The 25,843-nt window shown below is 40.6% G+C and overlaps 1 protein-coding gene across 2 annotated transcripts; it reads left to right on the top strand.

Annotated features, from left to right (window-relative positions):
- Window positions 1-94: 94 nt before the first annotated feature.
- On the top strand, window positions 95-23,372 carry ABCG8 (ATP binding cassette subfamily G member 8). Of its 2 annotated transcripts, XM_034764437.1 has the most exons (14): window positions 95-222; window positions 1,552-1,662; window positions 2,492-2,648; window positions 3,646-3,884; window positions 4,292-4,424; window positions 6,790-7,059; window positions 10,031-10,196; window positions 10,298-10,390; window positions 11,891-12,090; window positions 12,228-12,304; window positions 14,978-15,245; window positions 16,407-16,534; window positions 17,498-17,638; window positions 22,883-23,372. In XM_034764437.1, exons 1-13 carry the CDS (start codon window positions 151-153, stop codon window positions 17,633-17,635), a joined length of 2,052 nt encoding a protein of 683 aa, XP_034620328.1. In that variant the 5' UTR covers window positions 95-150; the 3' UTR covers window positions 17,636-17,638; window positions 22,883-23,372. The 2 variants fall into 2 exon arrangements, with proteins under 2 accessions (XP_034620328.1, XP_034620327.1); XM_034764436.1 differs by lacking the exon at window positions 22,883-23,372 and having other exon boundaries at window positions 17,498-19,203.
- Window positions 23,373-25,843: the final 2,471 nt, after the last annotated feature.

The raw sequence follows: 25,843 nt of genomic DNA, 5'->3' as shown, positions 1-25,843 counted from the left end.
GAGTGTCAGGAGAAACACCGGCTATATTTCTGTAGGGGGCTTAGAAGGGGGTCAAGCTCAAAACCAAGAGGAGAAGGATTTCCACAGTAAGCACAGTATTTAAAAACAGAAAAGAAAGTGGCAATACGGAGAGAAAGCTCCATCCCAAATATGAAAGAAATGACTGAAAAAGTCCCACCGGAGCATGCCATTGGGAGCCAGGATACCGATCTGGATTTGTCGGTGAGTGGAGTTCATACAGAACTGAAGGGGAGACCCTTTCAGACAGCAGTTAGCACTAGATGTATTAAACAGCAAATTGGATTTGACATATAGTGTCCTCTATCTGCATGTGAATGTGGAATGAAGGCAATATATAGTCCTTAGAGAAGCAACATGGGCTGGTGGTCAAGGCGCTTGATTGGGACACATGAAATCTGGGTTCTCTTCTAGGTTTTGCCACAGACTTCCTGTATAAACTTGTGCTTTAGTCCTCCTGTCTGTAAAGAAGGGATAATAGAACTTGCACACTGCACAAAGGAGTGCTGGGAGGATAAATGCATTAACATGCAAAAGGCACTCAGATAGTGTTAGGGGCCATATACATACTAAAATTAACTAAATGCATTTGCTGGGGAGTGTTACTATATAAAAAGTGACTTTAAATTTGAATTTAAATTCAAACAATTGTTTGAAATTGTTTCAGCAATTGTGGGAGGTTTCTGTATTATTTCTATGAATAGTAGGTGCCTGGGTTTATCTGCTCAGTTTTGCACTGCTATCTACCTGGACTCAAAGGGTCAAGTCAGACCTGAGCTGTAATTTGGCTGTATGCAGGAAGTGCAGACAGTTACTTTAGATAAGCCCGATCAACATATGCCAAAGACAATATATGTGTGGATTCCTTTGAAGCTTCACTTCCAACCAATGTCTGGCTTACAACAGGGATAGACTGGAGAGGAATAAACCTGTCTGTCCAGATCATGGCAAATAAAGGGACGTGGAGAGGATAGTCTTGGGGGGCGAGGGGGAAATCAGGAATAAAGACTGGATGAAAGCTGGGCCCGTGGCTCAAAGGAAAAAGGAAGACTCTGGGAGAGGACAGGGAGTTAGAAGTAGTCACTTCAGGCATGCAGGCTCTCCCCACTTAAGGCTGAAGACTGCCTGGGCTAAACAGGGCCTGCTTAACTATGTAAGGAGAAGCTAAAAATCAAAATTTCAAAACTTGTGCATTTTTGCTCAGAAATAGGACCAAAGTTGAATGAAATTGGGACCATTTTTGTTTTGAAAGTGGACGGGTTTAAGTCCAGACACAAAACAAACAAGCAAGCAAACAAATGAACAAAAAACCCACCACATATTCCTTTGAGTTTTTCACACACCTCTGCAGAGTAATTTTCCAGGTACTAGACAGAAGTAACTCATTTCAACTATTTATATTTTGTGCTGCAGTAACTAAATCAATTGTACCATTATTACACATTGAAAGCATTTCCCTTGCTGCCTCTCGTTTTTTAAATGTTGTTTAGAGAAAGAAGTGAGTTGTAATTAATCTTTTAATAATTCCTATAGGCCATCCGGAGATTCAGAGATAGTATTTTTTGCTCTGAAGAGGATAACAGTCTGTATTTTACATACAGTGGCAAATCAAATGTCTTAGAAGTCAGAGAGCTCAACTACCAGGTACAAGTTCTACTTTATCTTGCTAATGTATACAACAATTTCCTTCTCGTAACATTTAGACACTGTAAAAAGTAATGTGGAGTTAAATTACATATAGCAACTGGGACCCTATCTTACAGTTGTTATACACACAAACATCACTGAAGCCATGGAAGTTTTGGGTGCACAGTGAATACAGGATCAGGTCCTTGGGTGCATTTTAAATAGTGGTCTAGAAAGATCCTCAGTTGCAGCGGAGATATACTTCACACCACTAAGGGGTGGGACAGCCACCAGTATTCTCCTGATTTGGGGCAGGCTCAGGGCAGCTTGAAGTTATGCCTAAATGACCAAAATCCAAGGGGCTACTCTGGCAGCTGGCATCACCAGGGTGAAAAGTTATGTCTCCTTTCTCTCAGGAACATACCCTAGGCTGGACAGAGAGCTGCAAAGTAGCTGCCGGAGACCCCACAAATCATGCCCATTAATTTAACAAGAAGAAATTCAGCTTGCAAAGGCTTAATGCTTTGTGTATAATTTGGTAAAGGGCAGGGCAGTATTTGCATTTTCAAACAGACAAATACACAGTACCTTTTATTTTAGAGAGACAGACAGATATTTGGTAATCAACCAGTTTGGCAATCAATCAATGATAAGAAAGAATATATGGAAACAATGCATGTAGGGCAAATGGAATTAGCTAAAACATAATTTAGAGAATTTACACGAGGTTGGTTGCAGCTATTTTCATGCATTTTCAGCTTTGTATATATCTTAACTTTTGAAGTATTTATTGCTACAGTATTGACTTTCTGAATGGAGGGCTTTTTTTTCTATTTATTTATATTAGGCTAACATGGCATCTCAGATTCCCTGGTATGAGAACCTAGCAGAGCTGAAAATGCCTTGGATGTGGAACAAAGGCCCAGATTCCCATGTGCCAGCAATCCAGAATCTGAACTTTAAAGTTCAAAGCGGCCAGATGCTAGCTATTATAGGAAGCTCGGGTAGGATTGAAAGCTTTACTGCATTGACCAAGCCTTTACAATAAAATGTACAATAGATGACAACAGTACTATTGAAGCCCTTGAATGCCAAAGGATATATAACTATCCAACAGAGAAACACTCCCTAGAAATATATGTTATACATCGCTGCAGTATGCTCATAAAAAATATAAGGTGGGCCCCCAGCAGAAGACAGTTAGATTTTGTTGTGAAAAGAATTTTTGTTATGATTTGTACATTTGCTTGCCACACAGTTTCTTAAAGGATGTTTTTTCCATCATTTGATTTTATGGGCCAGATTTCCTGGGTCTGCCTGGAACAATGCAAGGTGCCTGTAGTCCCTGAACTGCTGGGAGTGAAGGGGCCTTGCACTGGCTGACCCACCTCCAAAAGTAAGCGATCAACAGCTCTGACCAGAATACATAGCTGTCCTGACCTCAGCCAGCGCCGAGAGTGTGCACTGGCAGTTCTACCACCTTGTGTCCACAGCCTGTCTCATTGCAGAGGCCAGCGGAATTTCCTCCGTAATTTACCTGCTTCCTGGGGTTGTCTGGGTCAGAAAGCATACCCCTGGTTGAGAACCACTGCTCTATCCTACGAGCTCAAATTATAACTTTTAGAGATGTCCTAAACCTTTGGCTCAAAACAAACAGTCAAACCCTGAACTCAGGTCTCCTACTTATTGGTGCCCACTGCACCACCTAAAAACCCTGGGGCTTAGATCCTCCAATTGGTTTCAAATGCACATTGCCGGTTTCAGAAAATGTTTGCAACACAGATGTAATATGCTCGTTTTAAAAATATGGGGCAAATTCTGTCTGGTTGGTTTGCATAAGAACATGCCTCTGAAATAAGCTACAGAGAGGCTTAGGATGGGGGTGAATATGGAGGCACATGAATGTGGCAAAAACTTTTGCCTCATTTTTGTGACCAAATGGAACAGCTCTGGAATTTGACCCAGAGAGATTTTTAACTTTTTAAATTATGATTTTTCTAGCCTGTGGGAAAACATCCTTACTTGATGTGATAACCTGTCGAGATCATGGTGGAAAAATTAAATCTGGCCAAATCATAATCAATGGAAAACCCAGTACTCACCAGCTTGTTAAGAAATGCATTGCACATGTGCGGCAGGATGATCGACTACTACCCAACCTAACAGTCAAAGAAACATTATTATTTGTTGCAAAACTGCGTCTCCCGAAGACTTTTTCAGACTCACAAAGGGAAAAAAGGGTAATTAAAGCTGCTGAAAAAAAATAAGTTGTCAAAAATGTATTTGACGTAATTACCCAAGTATGTTTGGGGTAAGAACAGTTACATTGAACTGGGCATTTGTTATGTAAGTTGTAAAGTCTAACGCTTGATTTGTCCGTTTTTGCTTATAAATAGGTTTTAATTTTTTTTGCTCCCAGATAGAAGGCGACCATTGTTCCAAATGGCAATTTAGGGAAAGCTTTAGGGGAGCTAAAATGAGAAATGAATTGCTGAAAGAAAGTCAAGGTTTCTTTTAAGCTGGCTATTGATCAGATAGCACAGTAATATTTGAAAGACGATTAAAGCCAAACCTAATTTTGGATGTGCCCCGTGCGTTGTACTTAATGGTTAAACAAATAACCCTTGCTTTATCCCGGACCCTCCAGGTGGAAAATGTTATTGCAGAACTGCGGTTACGACAGTGTGCAAACACAAGAGTAGGGAATGAATACATCCGAGGTGTGTCGGGGGGCGAAAGGCGAAGAGTAAGCATTGGAGTGCAGCTGCTATGGAACCCTGGTGAGCAATAAAGTCATCCATCTTAATTAAACCACAAAACCAGACGGGGGGGAGGGGAGGTTACATTAGTAAGGGAAATATTTTTTTTTTCCACTGGCTGCAGCAATTGTACCTGTTTACATTTTAAATACAAGCAGGGAAGATTATTTACTTGGACATTAATGGCTTTATTATGCAGTTTATCGACCTAATCTTCTCCCATTTAAGTCACCATAAGAATTTCTGTTAACTTCAGTGGAATCAGACCCTATATCTTGTAATCACTTTTCCAGTGTTATGTGCCCAGTCTTTCAAACTCTTATGCACACCCTTAGTCCTGTTGATTTCAGTTGGGCTACTTGTGAGAGTAAAGATTATGTTAGTAACAATCTGTAGGATCAGGGTACTAGATGATAATCTCAGTGCCTGTGGCTACACTAGGATTTTTCAGATTTGTAAATTACCAACAGGGTGAGCCCCATGCAGTGAAAACTCAGGCAGGCTCAGCTGTTTTTACCCCTGTTCTCACCTGCCAACATGGTGGTAATAAAGCCTAATCCATGTCTACATTGTAGTTTCTATTAGTATACTTGCCTTCAGCTGAATGATGCAAGTAGTCTGAACACAGAATATGAGTGGAAGGATTGCACTAAACTCTAACCACACTGAATCAACATCTCATTTAACTCCTCACTTAACCTTGTAGTTGTGTTCCTGAAAAATGCAACTTTAAGCAAAACGATGTTAAGTAAATCCAATTTCCCCATAAGAATTAATGTAGACTGGGGGGGGAGGGTTAGGTTCCAGGGAATTTTTTTTCACCAGACAAAAGACTATATTATATATATATGAACAGTATAAGTTTTTAACATTTTAATACTGTACACAGCAATGATGATTGTGAAGCTTGGTTGAGGGGGTGGAGTCAAAGGGTGGAAGAGGGTGGGATATTTCCCGGGGAATGCCTTGCTGCTAAATGATGAACTAGCACTTGGCTGAGCCCTCAAGGGTTAACACATTGTTGTTAATGTAACTTCACACTCTACAAGACAGCACAAATGGAGGGAGGGGAGACAGCATGGCAGACAGAGACACACACCCTGTATGTGGGAGAGAGAGAGAGATGTGCATTGCCCCTTTAAGTATGCTGACTGCACTCTAAGTACATTGCTTTTTAAGTAGACAAGGAAGTTGAGACAGCAGCTGCTACCAGCAAGCTCCCTCCATCCTGAGCCCTGTTGTGTCGTGTCCCCCCCTGCTCTATGGAGATGGGGTAAGCAGGGTGCAGGAGCGGGGGGGAAGGAGACACCCTGACATTGGCCCCTTTTTTCCCCCTCCCAGCACAGCAAGCAGGAGGCTCCTGGGAGGAGCTCCAAGGCAGAGGGCAGGAGCAGCACATGGCAGTGGGGGGAGGGACAGCTGAACTGCCCTGCAATTGCTAGCCTGCTGGGTGACTGCCGCACAGGGAACTTAGGGGAACAGGGAGCTGATAGGGGGCCTGCCGGTCCACGCAGGTTCCAAGCCCCCACCAGCTAGCTGCAATGGGCTGCTCTTTCCGCAAGCAGTGGACAAAGCAGGCAGCTGCCAAACTACGTTATAAGGGAGCATTGCGCAACTTTAAACAAGCATGTTCTCTAATTGATCAGCAACGTAACAATGAAACAACGTCAATCGGGACGACTTTAAGTGAGGAGTTACTGTACATGGAAAGATACAGAACTGACTACTGTTACAGTCTTGTATCTATTATATAAAGCTGGAAGTTAAGAGAAAAACACTGGAAATTAAAATATAGGGCCTGAATCTACTCCCTTTGAAAGTCAATGCCAATTCTTATTAATTTCTGTGGGAGCAGGATTGGGACTACAGGAAATGATTTGGTAATGTGGAGAAAGAACTTTAGGGAAGGGAATTTTCTCCTTGTTAAAGAATATTTGATCTTGCTGCTTTGAAAAAAATCTTTAAAAATGTATCAATAAGATTTTACGTACTGGTGCCATTTCACATGCAACACAAAATCAAACAATGCTTCCCATCAGGTCCAGCTTTAGGAAGTGCGGGGCCCGATTCGAATACCCGGGGGCGGTCCGGGTCTTCGGCGGCACTTCGGTGGCAGCTCCTTCACTCGCTTCGGGTCTTCCACGGCACTAAAGGACCCACCGCTGAAATGCCGCCGAAGACCCAGAGCGAGTGAAGGACCCGCTGCTGAAGTGCCACCGAAGACCCGGACCGCCACCGGATGAGTAAAAAATTAAAAAGGCGCCTAAGTTAGGCACTCTTCTTTAGGGTGCAGGGCCCTCTTAGGCGCGGGGCCCAAATTGGGGGAATCAGGGGTATCGGCCTAAAGCCGGCCCTGCTTCCCATCATCGACTTTTCTCTTTGACAGGAATACTGATACTTGATGAACCTACATCTGGACTAGACAGTTTTACCGCACACAACCTTGTGATAACACTATCCAGGCTTGCCAGAGGAAACAGATTAGTTCTTCTTTCAGTTCACCAGCCCCGATCAGATATCTTCCAACTCTTTGATTTAGTTCTTCTGCTGACCTCTGGAACTACCATCTATTCTGGAACAGCCCGGGACATGGTCCAATATTTCACAGAAATAGGCTATCCCTGCCCAAAATACAGCAATCCTGCAGATTTCTATGGTTAGTATCAAATGTGATTAAACAAATAAAAATTGGGTGCATGAAATCATTTATTTTCATAAGCTTATGTAATGCACTGATTTTTATTGAATTCCATTTGTCCGATAGGTGACTTATAAACCAATGTTGTATCAGAGCTTTTGTTACTCTTTGTTAGTGTAACAGTTTAAAAATAAGTGGAATCGTATGGCCAAACCAACCTTAAGTAACTGTGTATGTGACAATCCATCCACTCCTGTGAAGTATGGCTACTGTTTGCACTTGCTTTGTTTCACACACGGTTAGTCCCACATGCTCTGGAGCTTTCTGCACCTAGTACAAAATAAGGGAGCCAATCAGTTGCTCTTCTGCAGAGATCTCTTTACCTTCTGGTTTCCAGGGCAGGAAACTAGTTTCCTAAGGTAAGTAACTTCACCACTTCCTGGGTGGGGGAGCATTACGGTGGCTATAGGAGTTTCCTGTTTTCCCTGTTGTGGGATACTGGAGAAGGGGAGAGGAGGGGGGACCCGAACAGTCGGTACTTTGTTCCTCTTGGCAAAGAAATCTGGTCACTGTCCCGGTTCCTCCGTGGAATTGCCAGTATCTTGGAGGTGTTACTCCTGGCTGTGCCTGGCCCATGCCCCAGTGGCTCAGAGGGCTATGTGCAGCTCAGGGACGATCTTACCCTGCAGGACTCTGAGGCAGATGCTCAATCCTGTGGTCCCCAGTGGGCTGGGACCCAGTGGACACAGACCACCTTGCTGCAGGGTCACCCCTCTGGGTGTGTCTGGAGTTGTGTTCGGGGAGCCAGCTCCAGCACTCAGGGCAGGAAAGCGGTAGTCACTGGTGGAGGCCTGGGCTTGGAGCACAGTGAGGCTTTCCCCTCCCAGGGCCGCGCCCAGGGTGTACAGCACCTCCACCTGGGGAGACTGTCTCAGAGGCACTCTGGGAAGTCTCCCTGTCATTTGGCCTTCTCTAGGCAAGATCTCTATGGTTAGTGTCCTTCAGGATGCTGACCACAGAGACACTACCTTGAGCGTAGCCCTCCAAACACACTGGTGTCCACACATGCAGAGCTATGGTAGAGTGTCACTGGGCAGGTCTCTAGTCCTCTCTCCTTGGCCACAAGGGCCTGTGAGTAGCAGCCAAACAGCAGCAGCCAGAATGCCCCTCCCACCAGCCTGGGGCAGCCTCCCTAGTTGGGCACCTGAAGTGTTCTCCAGCTGGTAGCAGCCAGATTCCCCAGCTCAGGGTCGGTAGCGGGGCTGGAAGTAGGGTTGCCAACCCTCCAGGATTGTCCTGGAGTCTCCAGGAATTGAAGATGAAACTTTAATTAAAGATTATGTCATTTAATGAAATCTCCAGGAATATGTCCAACCAAAATTGGAACCCTAGCTGGAAGACCAATTAGAACCCTCCACCTAGTCCAGGACAAGGAGTAGCCAGACTTACCTGGCCACCAACCAGGGAGTTGCCAGAGCCAGTCAGGAGCATAACAATTCCTCTATTCCAGCAACTCACTCCATGCGACGACCTTATTAGCCTTACACCAGGATATTTACTGCCAATTATTTAAATAATGGTTTACATATTCATTAATATGCAAATAAGGGTTTGTATATTTGCTTAAATTCTCCTGATTTCTGATCCTTCAGGGTTTGGGCAAATGGATTGTCTGAAGGATTCCAGCCCTTCTACTTGCGGGAAAATGGTACTATAGCGGAGAAAAAAATAGTGTTTATTAGTTGAGATTTTCAAAAACTTGTCTTTCATTCTGGCCTGTATACGGGGAGCACTGGAGATATTTTGTGCTACTTGTCTCAAATCTGAAGACTCTAAATTAGCTGATCACATCCTAAAGTGAGAGGGGGGGACATGTAATGTATTGTGTCTTCATTCATGGAATAATCTGTTTAGACTGCCTATGGACTAATGGAGCAATCATGGTCAATTTAGCAGCTTAGCCGCTCCTTGCATTGAGCCTTGATCATCTGTTTATGCAGTGTGATTTATCATTCTGTAAACCATAGCTGGCCAAGCTTATATGCCCCTGTGCTCAATTTGATTGTTGAACTATGATTGTTTGGGCGTTTGGAAGTGATAACTTTTGAACGCTGCATCTGATCAATTCCAAAGTTTTAGCAAAATGTTCTAGGTATCGATCAACAGAACCCTATTGATTTGGGTGAAAACTGGAAAGAGGAAATGGGGACACGCAGAGTCCAATATCTGGTTAGCAGACTTGTCCCCTCCAACCACCTCTGTAATTGTCTATAAAGCAAAAAATCTGTTGATGGCAGCCAATAACATATTTGAATATAACAGTATCTCCCCATCTCAGTTTAAAATGTTGATACCCTGAATGACTTAGTTCCCAGCCAGGTAAATAAATAAATGAGAATGGTTGAGAGGAAGGGGAGTATAGGAGGGCAGGGAGAAAAGGAGCACACACAGAATCCTGGGGGAGGAGAGAATGGGGGCCCTTTATACAGGAGGAAGGGAGGCACACAGAGCCCTTGGGATGGGGAAGAAGAGGGCCCAGTGGTAGAGGGGGAGGGAGCTGTAGGGGACACTCAGAGCCCCTGTATGTGACAAATGGGGCATGCAAGGGCAGACTAAGCCCTCTAGCCACTAGACTGCATTCCCAAACTAGAGAGAAAAATGTATTTATACCGTAATAGTAAAATATAGTGTTGGAGTGGTCAACCTGAAAAGCGTCCACTTTTTCCTTCGGCAATTAGATAACATTAATTCAGGATTTGCATGTTGGCTAGAGAAAATTTAGGGAACACACTGCAAATACTGAAGTAATGGTATTGAGTTATGTAGAGCAATTGACAAACTTTAAGAGTGACCACTGTCGCATCATATCATACATATGTGCTATAATTTGGTAGGTTCTATTGAAGATTAAATTTATTATTAGCAATACAAATATGAGTAAATTATCATCTCTTAGGTATGTAGACCCATATCAGATAATTTCTTGCAGTTGATTTGACCAGCATTGATAAACGGAGCAAAGAGAAGGAGATGGAAAGTCAGAAAAGGGCAAGTTCACTTGCTGCCTTGTTCTGGGAGAAAGTCAAAGATTTTGATGACTTCTTATGGAAAGCTAATGAAGGAGCCTGTGTGACGACTGTTCACAGTGAACAAAGGTAAAATAATTATGTTATTTATAAACAGAACTTGATATGCTTGATCTGAAACAGTTGCTGAAATTGTGCTACTCCCATTTTCTCTCTTTGCTTTTGAACAGTTCCCTTTTCACTCCAGAAGAGGTGATTAACATGCATGCCCCTTCAACTGATCAGTTACCAGGTGGCTTAAAGCAGTTTACTGTATTACTAAGGTAATCTTATTTTTAAAAGAAACTGATGTCTTGCAGGAATAAAATTTAAAAGTGCAATGGAAATGAATGTTAAGAGAGAAGCATGAAGGGCAAATTGAACATTGACTGAAAGTCTGGAGAAAGCTGGTGATGAGTTTGTGTCACACTGGAATATAGAAATTGTTATACCAGATCTGACCCTACGTCCATCCCATATCCTGCCACTCTTACTTAGTTCTTCAGAGAAAGGCAGTCACACCTTTCCCCTCGCTAAACCTAGCCCATTGCACCATGCTCCCCCAGGCAAAGGGATTCAAGAAATTTCATCAACTCCTTTTGACTAAGATATCATGAGGCATGAGATTTGTTTATCCTTATTTTAGCATGATTGTTACTGGTAGTGACTGCTGTAGTTAGCTATGACGTTCACTAGTACTTTCACAATTACTCAAAAAATTGTAATTAACTGGCTTAATGTGTCTAGAGTACCACTACTATCTGCTGGATCAGGTGTGGGCAAACTTTTTGGCCTGAGGGCCACATCGGAGAATAGAAAGTGTATGGTGGGCCATGAATGCACACAAAATTGGGGTTGGGGTGCGGGAGGGGTGTGTGATCTCTGGGGTGCGGCTGGGGATGAGGAGTTTGGGGTGTAGGAGGGTGCTCTGAGCTGGGACCAAGGGGTTTGAAGGGTGGGAGGGGGATCAGGGCTGGGGCGGGGATTGGGGAGTGGGAAGCTCAGAGGGTGCAGGCTCCAAGCAGCGCTTACCTCAAACAGCTCCCGGAAGCAGTGGTATGTCCCTTCTCCATCACCTATGCAGAGGTGCGGCCGGGTGGTTCTGCATGCTGCTCCATCCACAGGCACTACCCCTGCATCTCCCATTGGAGCGCATAGAAGCTGGAGTGGCTTCCGGGAGCCGCGTTTTGCGGCCCCTGACCTTGTGCCCCGGCTAAAGTGGGGCAGAGCCGCGTGGTGCTGCCCCAATCCTGTGCCCTGGCTGGAGTGGGGCAGAGCCGCCTGGTGCGGCCCCGACCCAGCGCCCTGGCTGGAGCGGGGCCAAGCTGTGTGGTGCGGCTCACGGGCTGGCTTAAAATGGATCACGGGCCGGATTCAGTCCGCGGGGCGGTTTGCCCACCCCTGTGCTGGATCGTGCCAGAATTATTTAACGGTGTCATTTATCCTTAAACAGGGATTCTGCTTTAGCTCAAGTGATTGGATCTATATTTTAGAGCTTGAGGATCTGATTTCTATCCCCACTTCTACCATGAATTTCCCAATGACCATGCTAGCTAGAATGATGACAACCATGAAGTGCTAGCTGGCCAGAGATTTGTTAACAATAGTTTTGATTTGTACTATACATGTTCCTGTCTAAAAGGCCAAATTCTCATCCCATCTGAAGTCAATGTGGTTCCATATGTGTCAATGATAAGAGAATCAGGCCAAAGTATCTAAATGTAGCTTAATGGGCATTATTAGCTATTATAGTATCTTACGGTCAGTGTTGTTGTTTTTCTTAGTCGTCAAATCTCCAGTAACTTCAGAGATCTTTCAACTTTATTAATCCATGGATCTGAGGCCGTTCTAATGTCATTATTAATTGGATTCTTATACTATGGTCATGAGAAAAGCAAGTTATCTATTCAGGACACAATAGCACTGTTGTTTATGATAGGTGCACTAATCCCCTTCACAGTGCTTCTGGATGTTATTTCAAAATGTAAGTGTCTGTCAGTTTTAATGATAATGCTTTAAGACAATCAAACAAAATAATACTTAAATTGATAATGAAAAATGTATTGACTATGGGCAGTTCTAGCATGGAATATACCTGTCTGTTTCTGTTTTATACTGTAGGTCATTCAGAAAGAGCTATGCTTTATCATGATTTAGAAGATGGGATGTATTCTGTTACTCCCTACTTCTTTGCTAAGGTAATTGGTTTCAGCTGTCAAGAAAAGTGTATATCTGGTTTTAACATGAAAAGTAAAAGCCTTGTGTGTGGGTGATGAAATTTTGTTCATACTTCGCACTTATTATGCCTGTCATCTAAAGCTGTCATCCTGCTTCCCAAACATTTATTAACTAATTAATTAAGCCTCACAACGTTCTTAAAGCATCTGTCTCCATAAACCATGAGCCTGGCCCTAGGTCAGAAAGTAGTCAAAGTCCAAGAGGATCCTTTCACTGGCTTCTCTTAGACTGCTGGGACAAGGGGATTTGTAAGTCTCACTGGCTGGGGTAGGGCAGGAGATGGAAACGCCTTAGGTCAGATCAGACTAGGGGAGTTATTCTCTGCTGTCTCACCAATGAGCTGTCAGGCTGCAGGGGCTGTCACACTTGCCCCCTTTAAGGAAAATGAGCCCTTGTGTGTTGTTGGAGGCGCAGGTGTAATCTTCCACCATTCACTGGCCCGGCCCAAGAGTAGAGAAATGGTAAAAGTGGGCCTTTGACTAAAGGGGACTGTAGCTTATCATTGTCCTCTATGCTAACTGGTGAGAGAACAAGGTCAGCATTACCATTTAGGCAATCAAGGTAGAGCTGTTTGTTTTCAATGGGCAATAGTTGTTTCATAGGAAACAGACATCACTGAAGGGCAAGTACCATCACTTTCATTTCAGGTTGTCCCTGGTTGAGGTGTTGGGGCACAAGGAGGCTAAGTCCAATGTCTCAAGTGTATAATTTAGAGAGAGTGGTTAGAAATCAGATTGGATGGTTGTTTTCACAATGCATCTTTGACATGGTGTTCAGCAAGGGGCCTCACCGTGGCATAAATTTGTGGTTGCAATTATTTGTGACCCACTTTTGCTGTTAGTCACTTCTGAACACAAATGGCATTTATATGATTTCCAGATGTAAACATCTATGCCTACAAATCAGGAGGCTGTACCGCTGAAGTGTATTATTATTTTTTTCCTCAAGAGCTTCTATCCATCGTTTTGGCTCCCACAGTGTTTTTTTTTAAAAACGTGTCTCTAAAATAACAAACCTGTAGCTGGTTTTGAAGCACAACTTGGTGCCAACCTTGGGCATTCTGAAAAGGAAAGGTGTTGTTTTGGATAGTTTTACATACCTTTTCTTCTGCATATCTCATTATTGAAGTGGTGTTGTGAGTTTAGTAACATGAAGAGACCCGTGTTACAGAAGAATCTTTGTAAATGCTGCAGTCTGACACAAGGTGGCCATGTTAGATGTACATGCAACCATCAGACACACTTCTAAATCAAAGTGATGAGAAGTAGTAGCATAAGAAAGTGACATAGAATGTGGCAATTTCATCTTTCACCTTTGAGGGCCAAATTTTATTTAACCTAACAGTGATTGGAGAAAACCACCATATTAAATGTATGGAGCACAATTGTTTCAGAAAAAAACATTACAAAGATACTTTTAAAAATATGCCTTGTTATTGCCAGAGCTGAGGCTAATCCCTTCCTTTAGGACAGCTCTGCCCACCACAGCATCTGTAATTTCGGTTTCCATTCCCACACACGCTTTAAAACCCTTGTGATGGTTCTGGGGGGAAATATTCTTTGTAGTTCATATTGACAACATAGTTTTCACAATGAAATTATATCAATTTTTTATGAACCATAGCAGTAGACGTATACTATTAAGTGACCTTCAAGTACACTCCTACTTATCTCCCATGGGTGAAGTGATTACACCACTACATATGCCTTTTACTACTTATTTATTAAAACTCTAATGTTTTTGAGTAGCAGCCATGTTAGTCTGTATCCGCAAAAAGAACAGGAGTATTTGTATAAATTTGTTAGTCTCTAAGGTGCCACAAGTACTGCTGTTCTTTTTTCTAATGTTTTTGTTTTCCAATGGATTAACTTAGTGGTTTTCACACGGTGGGTTGGGACACCAAAATGGGTCGCCAGGGCTGGCTTAGACTTGTTGGGGCCTGGGGCTGAAGCTGAAGCCCAAGCCCGAGGGCTTCAGCCCTGGGACTCAGGTTACAGGCCCTCTGCCTGGGGCTGAAGCCCTTGGGCTTTGGCTTTGGCCCCCCACCAGGGGGGCAGGACTCAGGCAGGCTCAGGTTTTGGTCCCCCCTCCTGGGATCGTGTAGTAATTTTTGTTGTCAGAAAGGGGTTGTGGTGCAATGAAGTTTGAGAACACCTGGATTAACAGCAGAATGTGCTGCTTCAACAGTAGGCAAAAATGAGGAAGGGACTTCATAGTGGATGACTTGAAGTATACTCATCTTAAAGATTCAACAGAATTTGGACTAAAATACATTTGCAGAGACTCATTAGTGGCATTATTGCCATCAAGTTTATGAGCTTTTATGGAAAATGTCTTAGATTCCCAGAAACTGACAAACTGTAACAAAACAAGACATATAATCCTTAACAAGAAGCCTATCAATTTAGGTTTTAGTTATAGAAAATGTCACAACTAGAAATGGAAGGAAAATGAGCTAGGATCCTCCTTTTTCTGTTTTTTTTTTTTTTTTTTTTTTTTTTTAGTGTGTCAATGACAACACTGAAGAAGGCGATTGCATTTTAATAGGTGATTTCCTGCAAATATTTTTTAAAAAATAAATATATTAATATGAGAAAGTTCCATAATTTTCAGTGCTTTTTTTTCCTCAACAGATTTTGGGGGAGCTCCCAGAACACTGTGCTTTTGTAATAATTTATGGCGTTCCGATCTACTGGCTGGCAAATCTCAGTCCTGAACCAGAACATTTCCTTCTTAACTTCCTGGCAGTCTGGCTTGTGGTTTTCTGTGCCCGCGCAATGGCACTATGGTTCGCAGCACTGTTCCCAACACTGCAGCTGTCAGCCTTCTTTGGCAACGCCCTTTTCACAACATTCTTCATGAGTGGCGGTTTCGTGGTAAGCTTAGAAAACCTGTGGCTAGGTAAGACTGACAAATGAAGTTATAACTGACAACTACTTACAGCTTTTGTAAATCATAGGCAATTTTTTTGAGGCATTATGGCCTAGTGGATAGAATACTGGACAGGAACTCAGGTAACATGGGTTCTAATCTCAACACTTTTGTTAGCTTATAGGGTGGTGTTGGACAAGTCAGTTCATCACTATGTGCCTCAGTTTTTCCATCCATCTATAAGATGGGAATATCATCTACTATATTTTGAGATCTATGGATAAAAAGCACTATTTAAGAATGTATTATATGTACTGTACATTATTTTTGTTCTGTTCCAGCGTTTGTAAATATAGAAATAATTCAAAGATGAGTACAAAACCAGTCTCATTGATAAGTTCAAAATTACACTCACAGCAACATGATAAGTGTCATTTAGAAAGCCTTTAACACAAATTTAGCACTGTCATGTAACAAATAGCAACAGAATATGAGTTGCTTTGCTACTGTAGTATTTGAACTGTCAAGTTAAATATTTAAAGGAAACAAATATTTAGGATACGGTACTTAAATGAAAAATAGTTTTAAAAAAATCAACATTTTTACTAATAATGCTTATTTAATTTTAGCTCGACTTGTACAATGATGTCTCAGTTGTACTATTTATGGTCAGTTTCTAGTCAACATCAGGTACTCAAAGCACAAGGACAGAGTTCCAAAGACTACATAATAAGCGTTCTGTTAGAGTGCAATTTAAATAAAGCTTTATTGGAATATTTTCAAAAATTACTGTTTGTTTTTAAAACAAAACTTAAAATTTTAGTCAAATTTGACCTGAGTCTGTCCTTTTATATTTTATTACTGGAACAAAGTGGCTCTGTAAAATATATAAAATAAAAACAAACTAACAAATCAAAACACCTTATCGTAACTGGGGATGTGCAAAAAGCCTTCCAGAAGAGCTACATTCCTTTTTTTTGCCTCCTCTTCTTCATCCAGTTTTGGGTACCAAATTTCTATGCATATTTAATTTGTGTGGACAAACTAATCAACAACTTAGCTGATACGAGGATTTGGTTCATATAACTTATGTAGACATGGCAGCGTTAGATATAATAGGCTCATTTTGTGTGTTTATATTAAGACAGATTCCTCCCTTTCTTTCTCTCCCCCTCCTACCATCTTGTCCAGTCCCACGTTGGATTTCTAAACTATCTTTTGTCAGATGGAGTTACGAAAGCCTGATGCAAATTCAGTTCACTGAACTCACATACCAAATGACTGTTGGAAATGTTACCTATCAAATTCCAGGGAAACTTGTAAGTCAGTCTCCCAGAGAGATTTTTATATTTGATGAATAATTTGAGGAACAGGTACTAAGGCATTTATTATTGTAGTTGACTAAATGATATATGCCTTGATTCAGCAAAGCACTGTCAGGGCGTGCTAATGCTCATTAACTTTGCTAAATTGGAGCCATAGTGGCTGCTGTTTGAACTTTGGCGTAAGCCTGAGCTGCGGCATCACCAAAGTTTGGTGGGGTAATAGGACTGCTCCCTTTCCCTGTCAACTCGCTATTTGAGCCCCCACATAGGCAGAGTGGGAAACGAAGTGGCCAGAGTTTGACAGAGCCATATTAAATTAGTCCCATCCCAGCACACAGGAGGGAGGGAAAGAGATTGAGATAGGTTTTCCCCCTGTACTAGGAAACCTTCAAAGCCTGCTTGAAGCAGTACAAAAGGACGGGTGCCAGTTGCCGCAAAAATAACATGGAGAACCACTGGTGTAGTGATTGAATGTCTTGGCATTTCATTTTTGGAGTGCCTGTTACTGTAGATACTAAATGGAACAAGTCTGGTGGTGTCACTTTGGTCTTCCAGCGGATGTGTGTTCATATACTGAAGACACCATATCATATAGCACAAATGGCAGCCTCTGCTTGAGACAGATCATGCAGTGGCAGATTTGTGTCAGAATATTTACATGGTGCCTTGTTATCTGGGGAGGGGAAAAGATGAAATACATTTTTAAAGAGCAAATAAAGCAATAATTCCCTTCACAAACCTCAGCTACATATTTATTGGAAAACAATGTTTAGAAATAGAGCTATGTTCCTCCTAACGATACACTTATTGAGAGACGTGACAAAGCTGATCTTGCTGTAATTGAAAATAAGAACACAAAAGCCACCAGGGGCAAGGAAGGAAGAGGAGCAAAACCAAGGAGATGTGCCACTTTGCACATCCATTTTAATTACTATTTTGTGGTGTCTGTGCTTACAGGTAATTCAAGCTATGAATCTGGACTCGTACCCTCTCTATGCAAGCTACCTCATCCTCATTGGTATTGGTACTGGTTTCATGCTTTTATACTATTTATCTCTGAAGTTCATCAAGCAGAAATCAAATCAAGATTGGTAACAGGTAAAAATGAAGGAAAATATTAGCACTAGTGGGTGGTTGGTTATTGTGACTCTTGTAAAACACCTGCCCACTCCCTCACCACAAAAGGGATCCCACCTTTTACACTTCACAATGTTCATATGTTTTATTAATACTCTACAGCAAAGATGTACCATAAAAATCATTCTTTTAATATCACATTGTTTTATGTAAACCACTGGATGGCAGCAGAATACAGATAGTTGAAAGCCAGCTTCAGAAGCTTTGACTGTACTATAAGTGGTAAAAAAACTAAACTAATAAATTGTGCCTTCAACATTTTTTCCTTTTGACGTCATCATTATATAGGTGAAAAGATGCATGTGACTCACATCTACGTTTTAGTTCAAGAATATGGGGCCTGATCCTCAGCTGGTGTAAAGCGGTGTAGCTCCCTTGACTTAAAAGCACTTACACCAATTTACAGCAGCTGAGGATCTGGTCTATAGATTCTGAATGAATATTGACCATGTACTTGATTTGGAGACTCAGAGTAACAGTATAATGAAAATAATGATTTACATTTTCCAACATCTCTCACCCACAAAGAAACCAGTGTATACACTATATGTAAATCACTTCACTCAGTGCAAGAGAGCAGACCGAGAATGGTAACTTTGTAACAAAGCAATTTAGGACAGGAGATGAAGCGTATGATTTCATTGAAGCTACTGAAGAATTTTATGTAGGCAGAAGGTAATGATCCAAACCAGAGAGTTAAAAATAACTCAGAACAATTGTTAAATGTTTCAGAGATTCTGCATTTGTATTTTATTTGCATGTTGTTGATGCACTTTTGTTGACTGTATGGATGATTCCTTGTTACAAATCAACATGTCACTATGTATTATACTGCCATAGTCTATATTTGACAATATTAATAAAATGTCATTATGAAAAAAACAATGAACATCATCCCGCATACAAACAGTCAGTATGCTAGCAGTTTACTAACTCTGTATCCTCACATTCTTGGTGCTGAATACACCAGGCCTGATTTTTTTTTTAACGGGTTGATAGTGCATTCAAAGAATGCCTGCAGTTGTGCATCTAGTTACATGCTTACGTTTAATGCATACAAGGTATGCAACTACCACAACTGCTCACACAGATTAGACATGGTGTAACTAGTGGCTGCAATTAGCAGTTTCCATGTGACATTACATCTTTTGCCTGTGCAGACATACTAATTGCATGTATAAATTAGTTTTTACATACCTAACTTGTTTAAAAAACAGTACATTATTTGGATGCATTTCTAAATATCTGTATGTTTATGTAAAAACAAAATAAATCTCCTATTCCAATGTCAATAATTGTAATACTTCAGTTAATAGAAAGCATAGTTTAATTAGTTATAATGCCTTGGACATTATGTACATAGATTTTTCTTTAACAAAAAGAGAAATCTCAAAAAATAATTTAAAAAAAAATACCAGACACTGTTTCATTAGTTCCGTTCAATGAATGGGGCTGTCACTGGGGGTTGCACTGTAACTCCTGGACAAAGCCCTGCTTGATGAGGTAAAGTAGGACTGAATGAACCAGATTCACCATTAGACTCTTTTTTGGTGAGTTCTACCATTTTTATTTTTTTTTAGTTTTCTTGTTAAAAAAAACAAACAGGCCCCTTCCCCCACTATTGTTTCTGCAGTTACCTTTGCTCTTGAAAAACATGACCAGAACTTACCCCAGTGCCATATAGAAAACATCAGATTTCCACGGCTTTCTAATGGCAAAGCCAGTTCTTTCAGTCCTACTCAGCATCATTAAATTGTCAGTATGGCAGCTTCCTGTTTGATTCTTAATTATTCCTTTTTATTATATTTAAGACACTTAATTTTTTTAAAGTGGTTTACTCTTCTTGGTAATGATCTGTTGTGATTAGAATCTCTTTTATATTACATTGAAATTTTAAGGGTGTATATTGGTACTTCTATTCTAAACCTCTATTTCCAAGGTATTTAGAGGATTAAATTCTAGGCTGACTCTCTGTTGTGAATTCACTTTGATGTTTAATAAAAAAAAGGAGAGAGACAATGGGAGACAATAAGGGACAGCTCTGAATTTTAGGGGCATATTGTCATGAACAAAAATCCTCAGGCATCTAGAGAAGAATATACCCAGAGCCTTAACTTTGAATTTCCTTCCTTTTGTGAAATTAGGCAGGCTGTTGACATTATTTAAACAGGCTTTTTCATTTTAAATTCCACCCTCCTAACAGTATGTATGGGGACCAAGCGGTGTGAGGGTTTTAGAGGTAGTGTTATGACAAGGGTAGATGTATACATAATGGGACTCGAATTGTGAGCCTAGGAACAGCTGCCTTATGGAATGTTGGAAGAGAGCTATCACAGGAGGTAGCCAGCGTGTATGTTTACATTCAAAAGGCTCACATTCTATATACTGCCATGACATTAGTGGATTACATATGATCAAATTTTGTTCCCTCCAGAAATGAGACCTTAATGCCTGGAGATACTAAAAGGGGGAACTAGTCTGTGACTATTGTTATAGACTACAGCATTTCCCCCCTCCCCCCCCCCAAAAAAAAGTAGTCTTGGACTGACAGCACTTAACTTTCATTGCTAGCAATCCCACCCCCTGAATCTGTGCAGAGAAGAGGGGAAAGGGCAGGCCAGGGGAAAAGGTGGGTGGATGACATACAGCTTGGCCCTACGGAGATCAAAGTGGAAATATAATACAGCGCTAGAAAGAATTATTTTTCTTATAGGCCCCCTCTATGCAGGGATCTGGTGGGGGCATAAAGCCTCTATTACAGACATCCTTCATTGGCCCCTCAGGATCCACAGGGTTTGTGGGTGTCTCTTGTGGCCTGTACAGTGCAGGAAGAGGGGAGGCAAACATTCACTTCCCCACTAGCTTTAATGAGCAATTGGGAAACCTCCTGCAGATTCCATCTTTCACCACCATTCAGCAGGTTTTATACGAAGGATAATGGGACCCAGGGTGGCTTTCATTGCATGGGGTAGTGAATACATGTTTACATTAGCTTGCATCCTGTTCTATACGGCATTAAACTCACTATAAATTAACTGAGGGAATAAATTTCTAAATTACATTTGGCTTAGGTAGATCAAGGGCAACGTCCATGCAATGGATTTCAGTTGTTGTTGTCTACGCACAGACAATAGTCTGTTGTTGTTCTACGCACAGAATTCCTTCTATAGCCCTCCTCACCATAGTGTTCAGGTACCTCCTAATTTAATTACAAGAATGATCAATAAGCAAAATTTCCACTGACCTGAGTGGGCGTTATACACGTACATGTGTAGGGTAGAATATCAGAGTCAAATCCAGCCAGTGAATCTGGGAGCAGATTATGCTCAAACTGCATTTCTAAATGTAGGACTGTCTACTATGAAATCTCCCACTGCATCAAGTAACTATCCAGGATAAGCAGAGAATGTGCATCTTCATCTGTGCAAGTGCTGTGATCCAATTTGTAATACACTATATTGGACTACAATGGCTTTTCTTAATTCATTCACGGCTTTGAAACTTGTGAAGGCAGCTTTTACTTCAGCACCTAGACATTGGACATTGCTATTATTCCAAAGGGATTTGCTTGCTTATCTTCCCCTCACCCTCCAATCTATTCTGGTTCTTTCACAACACTCATAACTGTGGTTCCAGAGCACCTTTTATTAATTTGTATTTCCTGATTAAAGCACCCACTTGTTAAATGCATGCTTTGAATATCTCCATGTCACTGACAGTGTTTGAAATGACATAACATGTAAGTGGCTGCCGAGCTCCCAGTGAGACATTTTGCAGACACTGGAATTGGCCAGTGGATGAGCTAATTGCAAACTGCTTTCATTTTTCAGTTTAGACCACACTATTTCAGGCACAACTCAGCGTGAGAGAGTCTCAAGAAGTATGGCATAAAATACATGGAGCACCAATAACTGACTATAAACAAAATAGATATCAAAGCCTAGAAGCAAGAAAGCTTTGTTAAAGTGACACTTAAAAATATCTTCTATGAAATTTTCCTGTGTTGTTATAAGCACCATCTAAGATCACTATCACTGAAAGAAAGAAAGAAAGAATATTTTTTCTTGTTTACTGTGTGTATTTGACAGCATTTTGTGTATAGTCAGTTTTCCCTGTTTTTGTGGATCTTTCACATAGCAAAGGGGGAAGACAAACATTTTTTAAAAATAGGAAAGTGTGATTTTCAGCGATTTTCAGACTTGGGGCAGAGACGGTTCCTCAAACTACTTCTAACTCATTTGATTTCAAGGTGACAGTCGCTTTAATAAATGTCTGTAATAAATGCCATGCCATATTTATGCATTGTGAAAAATGCTTAAATATTAATGGTGCTAACTCAGTAAAAAAAATTTTTTTTAAAAACCAGCAATTTCTCAGTTTATTAAGAAACAAATAGTTTCTTGCAGATGGCAGTCTTTATGCAGTGCACTATAGAAAGAAAATTAAAGGTGCTCATCAGGCCACTTGTACTGGAGATCACAAACCTTTCAGGCTTCAGCCATAGTGATTCCTTTAGACTGCAGTAGACAAGAAACAATAAAACACATGCGGCTGTGACATGCTGTATTTTTGTTTTTTTTACCTGAAAGCCAAAGATAAACAGTTCATACAGCATTGGTAGCTATTCATTTAAGCAGTGGGATGAGGTGTTTTTTTTTTTTTTTTTTTTTTTTAAATCCCATAACCCTTTCCAGGCCTAACTAGCTTTAAAAAAGTATCTTTCTTTCATGCATGCACATAAATTTCTATTACATCTTAATAGTTTGTGTAGGATTCTTTCAAATTGCAGTTTGACTCCATATTTCATAATATAGTCTTAAATGTAGTTGCCGACAAAGCAAAGCTATTTATTTTTGTGGATTTCACCAATAAATACAACTCTTACATATTTACTTTGGGCTGCAGCTCAGCTTGAAGTTATTTGACTTGCATGTTCATAGCACATTTCAGTTTTCTGTTCCTCCTTCTGACAAGAAACTGAACTTTAATAAATTTTACCAAAAATGTATCTATGTATATGCATATAAGATTTCCCCAGCACACACATACTCCTATGCACCTTTAGCTGCTTTTATCTCATCTCACCAAAGCCATTCCTACCATCATGATTTGCACCTTAAATATTTTTCCATGAATATTTGCCTGAATGAGAGTTAATTCACTTCAGCGTCCTTTGTGCCTCATTTGTGCTTTCACTTTCCACAGATTTTCTTGTGAATGAGTTTACTGGCAGGAATGTTCAGGGAATCAACATAAGAATAGAAACCGGAAATCTGACTCTACGGGTTATACTCGTCCAGTGAGGAAACAGAAACAATGCCACATGACCAAGAGAGCTCAAATTTTAAGGCAGAGAAGACTCTCAATGACTTGCTTATGAACAATCCACAGATGAAGACTTAATCACGAAAATTGTAAAGCCATGGCAGTTCACAAATAGATACAGGCTAAATTAACTGAACAAATTACCTGCTATGAATTATTTGCTATGCTCTTTTCTAATGCCTGTGCTAGCATTGTCTGATAAGACAGTTGCTACCTTGGCTGGCCAATGTCTGACAGCAATATCCAGGATGCTCATTACATGCCAGCCATTTTGGGACATGGTCTGTAGCATTCCTCAAGTCACTACTTTTGCTCTCCACAATTTTATCTCCACTATACTTGGGGGGGAGGGATGGCTCAGTGGTTTGAGCATTGGCCTGGCCTGCTAAACCCAGGGTTGTGAGTTCAATCCTTGAGGGGGCCGCTTAGGGATCCGGGGCAAAATCAGTACTTGGTCCTGCTAGTGAAGGCAGGGGCTGGATTCAATGACCTTTCAAGGTCCCTTCCAGTTCTAGGAGATAGGTATATCTCCATATATTATACTGTGTTTTGGGGGGGGAAATGTTTTCTAAGCTATTTATAGTTTGCGCTAAAATCAATAGTATTCCATGCTTCATCTGGGAGAGTGCTGAAGCAAAAATATATCACCTTTGTGTGACCAGTTCGGCCTCAGCATGGATTATACAAACAAGAGAGCAGTGAGGAGGAGTTGGGACATGATTTTAGCTCTATACAAAGCTCTGGTAAGACTGATGCTGGAATACTGCATCCCGGTCTGGTGTCCACAAGTAATGGTCTGTGATATAGCAGAGGTGAGACTAGATCATGTAGTGTGTCCTAGTCTAAAGTTGGATCTTCCAGCTAGCAATGCAAGCCATGGTGCCAAAACCAATGACCTAGAGAAAGCGAGAGCCATTAAAACCATGATCACTTAACAAGAATGAGGAGCATGTGTAGTGCCACAAGTACTCCTCGTTCTTTTTGCTGATACAGACTAACACTGCTACCACCCTGAAAATAATCACTTAAGGTTTCGTTTTTGTAGCTTAAAATGACCACTTTTAGTAATATACTGTACTCTTAAAAATAAGCAATCATTTCATTAACTGTGTTATCAGCTAGTCCATAGACAGATGTAAAATGTAAGCAGCTGTTTGGAATGCCTTCTAAGGCCCAATAGCATGACAACCAGGCTAGAGACAGAGGTAACAGGCAGTTCACAAACAAGAAACTTTGAAACACAGGGCATTTGCTGTTCTAATTAAGAGCGATATGATTGCTCGTCTGTTACATAAGACAATAATCAGATTCAGGAGAGGATAATTCATGAGGGCAAAAGCATGGTAGTTATCACCACAAGGGAATCAGATCATTGCTGAGAAAAGAAAAGAGCTTATTAAAATCATATTGTTTCTCTTATAATGTATGTTTAATATAATAAATTAATATAATTAATAATAAAATACTAAAAGCAATACACTTCTTAAATTCCTAGCCATACCGGCCCAAGTCTAGGCCTCCGATTGAGCTCTGCAGGGGAATTTGAGGCGACTTGGAATGATTAAAAAAGCCAACATTTCACACCATTTGTTTTATTCTGAGCAAAATGACAGTGGCCTTTTGAATCACAGAATATTATAACCGCTCCCCTGCCTTCAGAATGAACAAAGCGTCCCCTTCTTGTAATCATTTGCTGTGATAGTTTGACTAAGTATTATCTTTATTGAGAACAGCACATTTATGATTAAAATAGGTCTCAACACTGTCAAACATTTTGGATGTACATGGCTTACACTTGTCCTTTTAGAAAATAGAATAAAATAAAAGGATATGAATATTTAGCTTTGTGCATTTCATAGGGAATTCATCAATGCTTCCATATTATAAGAGTGCATTATTGCTGTTTTGTAATATGTTCAGTGCCAGAAGCATGATAAATTACCACTGAAAACATTAATGTGCATGACTAACAATAGTAAAGCTATAAATTACCATAATTTTTATGCCCCCTGCAGCTAGTAGTACAACACAGTTTTTCAACCTTGTTTTCATTTGCTGAATGTAGACAAATTTACCATGTTATTGGTGTCTGCTAGAAAGACATACAAATGCAGACATTGTATTTCCAGGCATGAGATACTGTGCTCCCTGAAGTATTTATAATATAGACACAAAGACTATGATTGTCATTAAAAAAATATAGGGAAAGGAACAACTCCAGTTAATGTTTATTCATCTAATAACTTAATGTATATTTGACTATTAAACTAAAGCTGTTAATTTTTGACAATGGAATGTAACAATCAGGTGTAACATGAAATATTACTAGTGATCTTGCTATGAACATTTTAATATTTGCAGTATAGGCTAGGTCAATAAAATCACAAAGGAAAGAAAAAACCTCGTGTAAGTAAAGCTTGCAGATGTACAGCTCATAAGGGAGTGGGCAGTGTGCAGACATTTCTAATCATATTGTGAGTTTTCACTGTATCCATTGTGCTATTTTTAAAAAATTGATAATTACTTTAGATAGCTGAAGATTTAAAGTTAAGCTAATCTCGGTATTTGAGGTATTCAAGGTATTTTCCATAGTACACATCGTGAATCGTAAGGCAATACCACAGATACTAAGGGTAACCCTATTTATTTTAGGCTAAATCGGCTAGTTTTTCAGAGTATGTGCATTCTCAATAATATATTTGAGAAACAAATTATTTTTGTTATCCCTACAACTTGAAAAAGAAAGTTAAATGTCAGCAATTCCCTGCATAAATCATGCAACAGCACAGATAAAGGGTGTTCCAAGCTCAGCTTCTGACCTTAAAACTATTCTTAGTTATG

This window comes from Trachemys scripta, chromosome 3 (assembly GCF_013100865.1).
Source record: "Trachemys scripta elegans isolate TJP31775 chromosome 3, CAS_Tse_1.0, whole genome shotgun sequence".
Lineage (NCBI taxonomy): Eukaryota > Metazoa > Chordata > Testudines > Emydidae > Trachemys > Trachemys scripta.
The sequence above is the reverse complement of the archived record's forward strand: the minus strand, read 5'-3'. Positions and strand labels throughout refer to the sequence as shown.

Coding starts and splice junctions, on each gene's coding strand:
- ABCG8 (XM_034764437.1), top strand. CDS start 151: ATGAAAGAAATGACTGAAAAAGTCCCACCGGAGCATGCCATTGGGAGC. Junction 3,885..4,291: donor ACTCACAAAGGGAAAAAAGG/GTAATTAAAGCT, acceptor CGGACCCTCCAG/GTGGAAAATGTTATTGCAGA. Junction 7,060..10,030: donor CAATCCTGCAGATTTCTATG/GTTAGTATCAAA, acceptor AATTTCTTGCAG/TTGATTTGACCAGCATTGAT.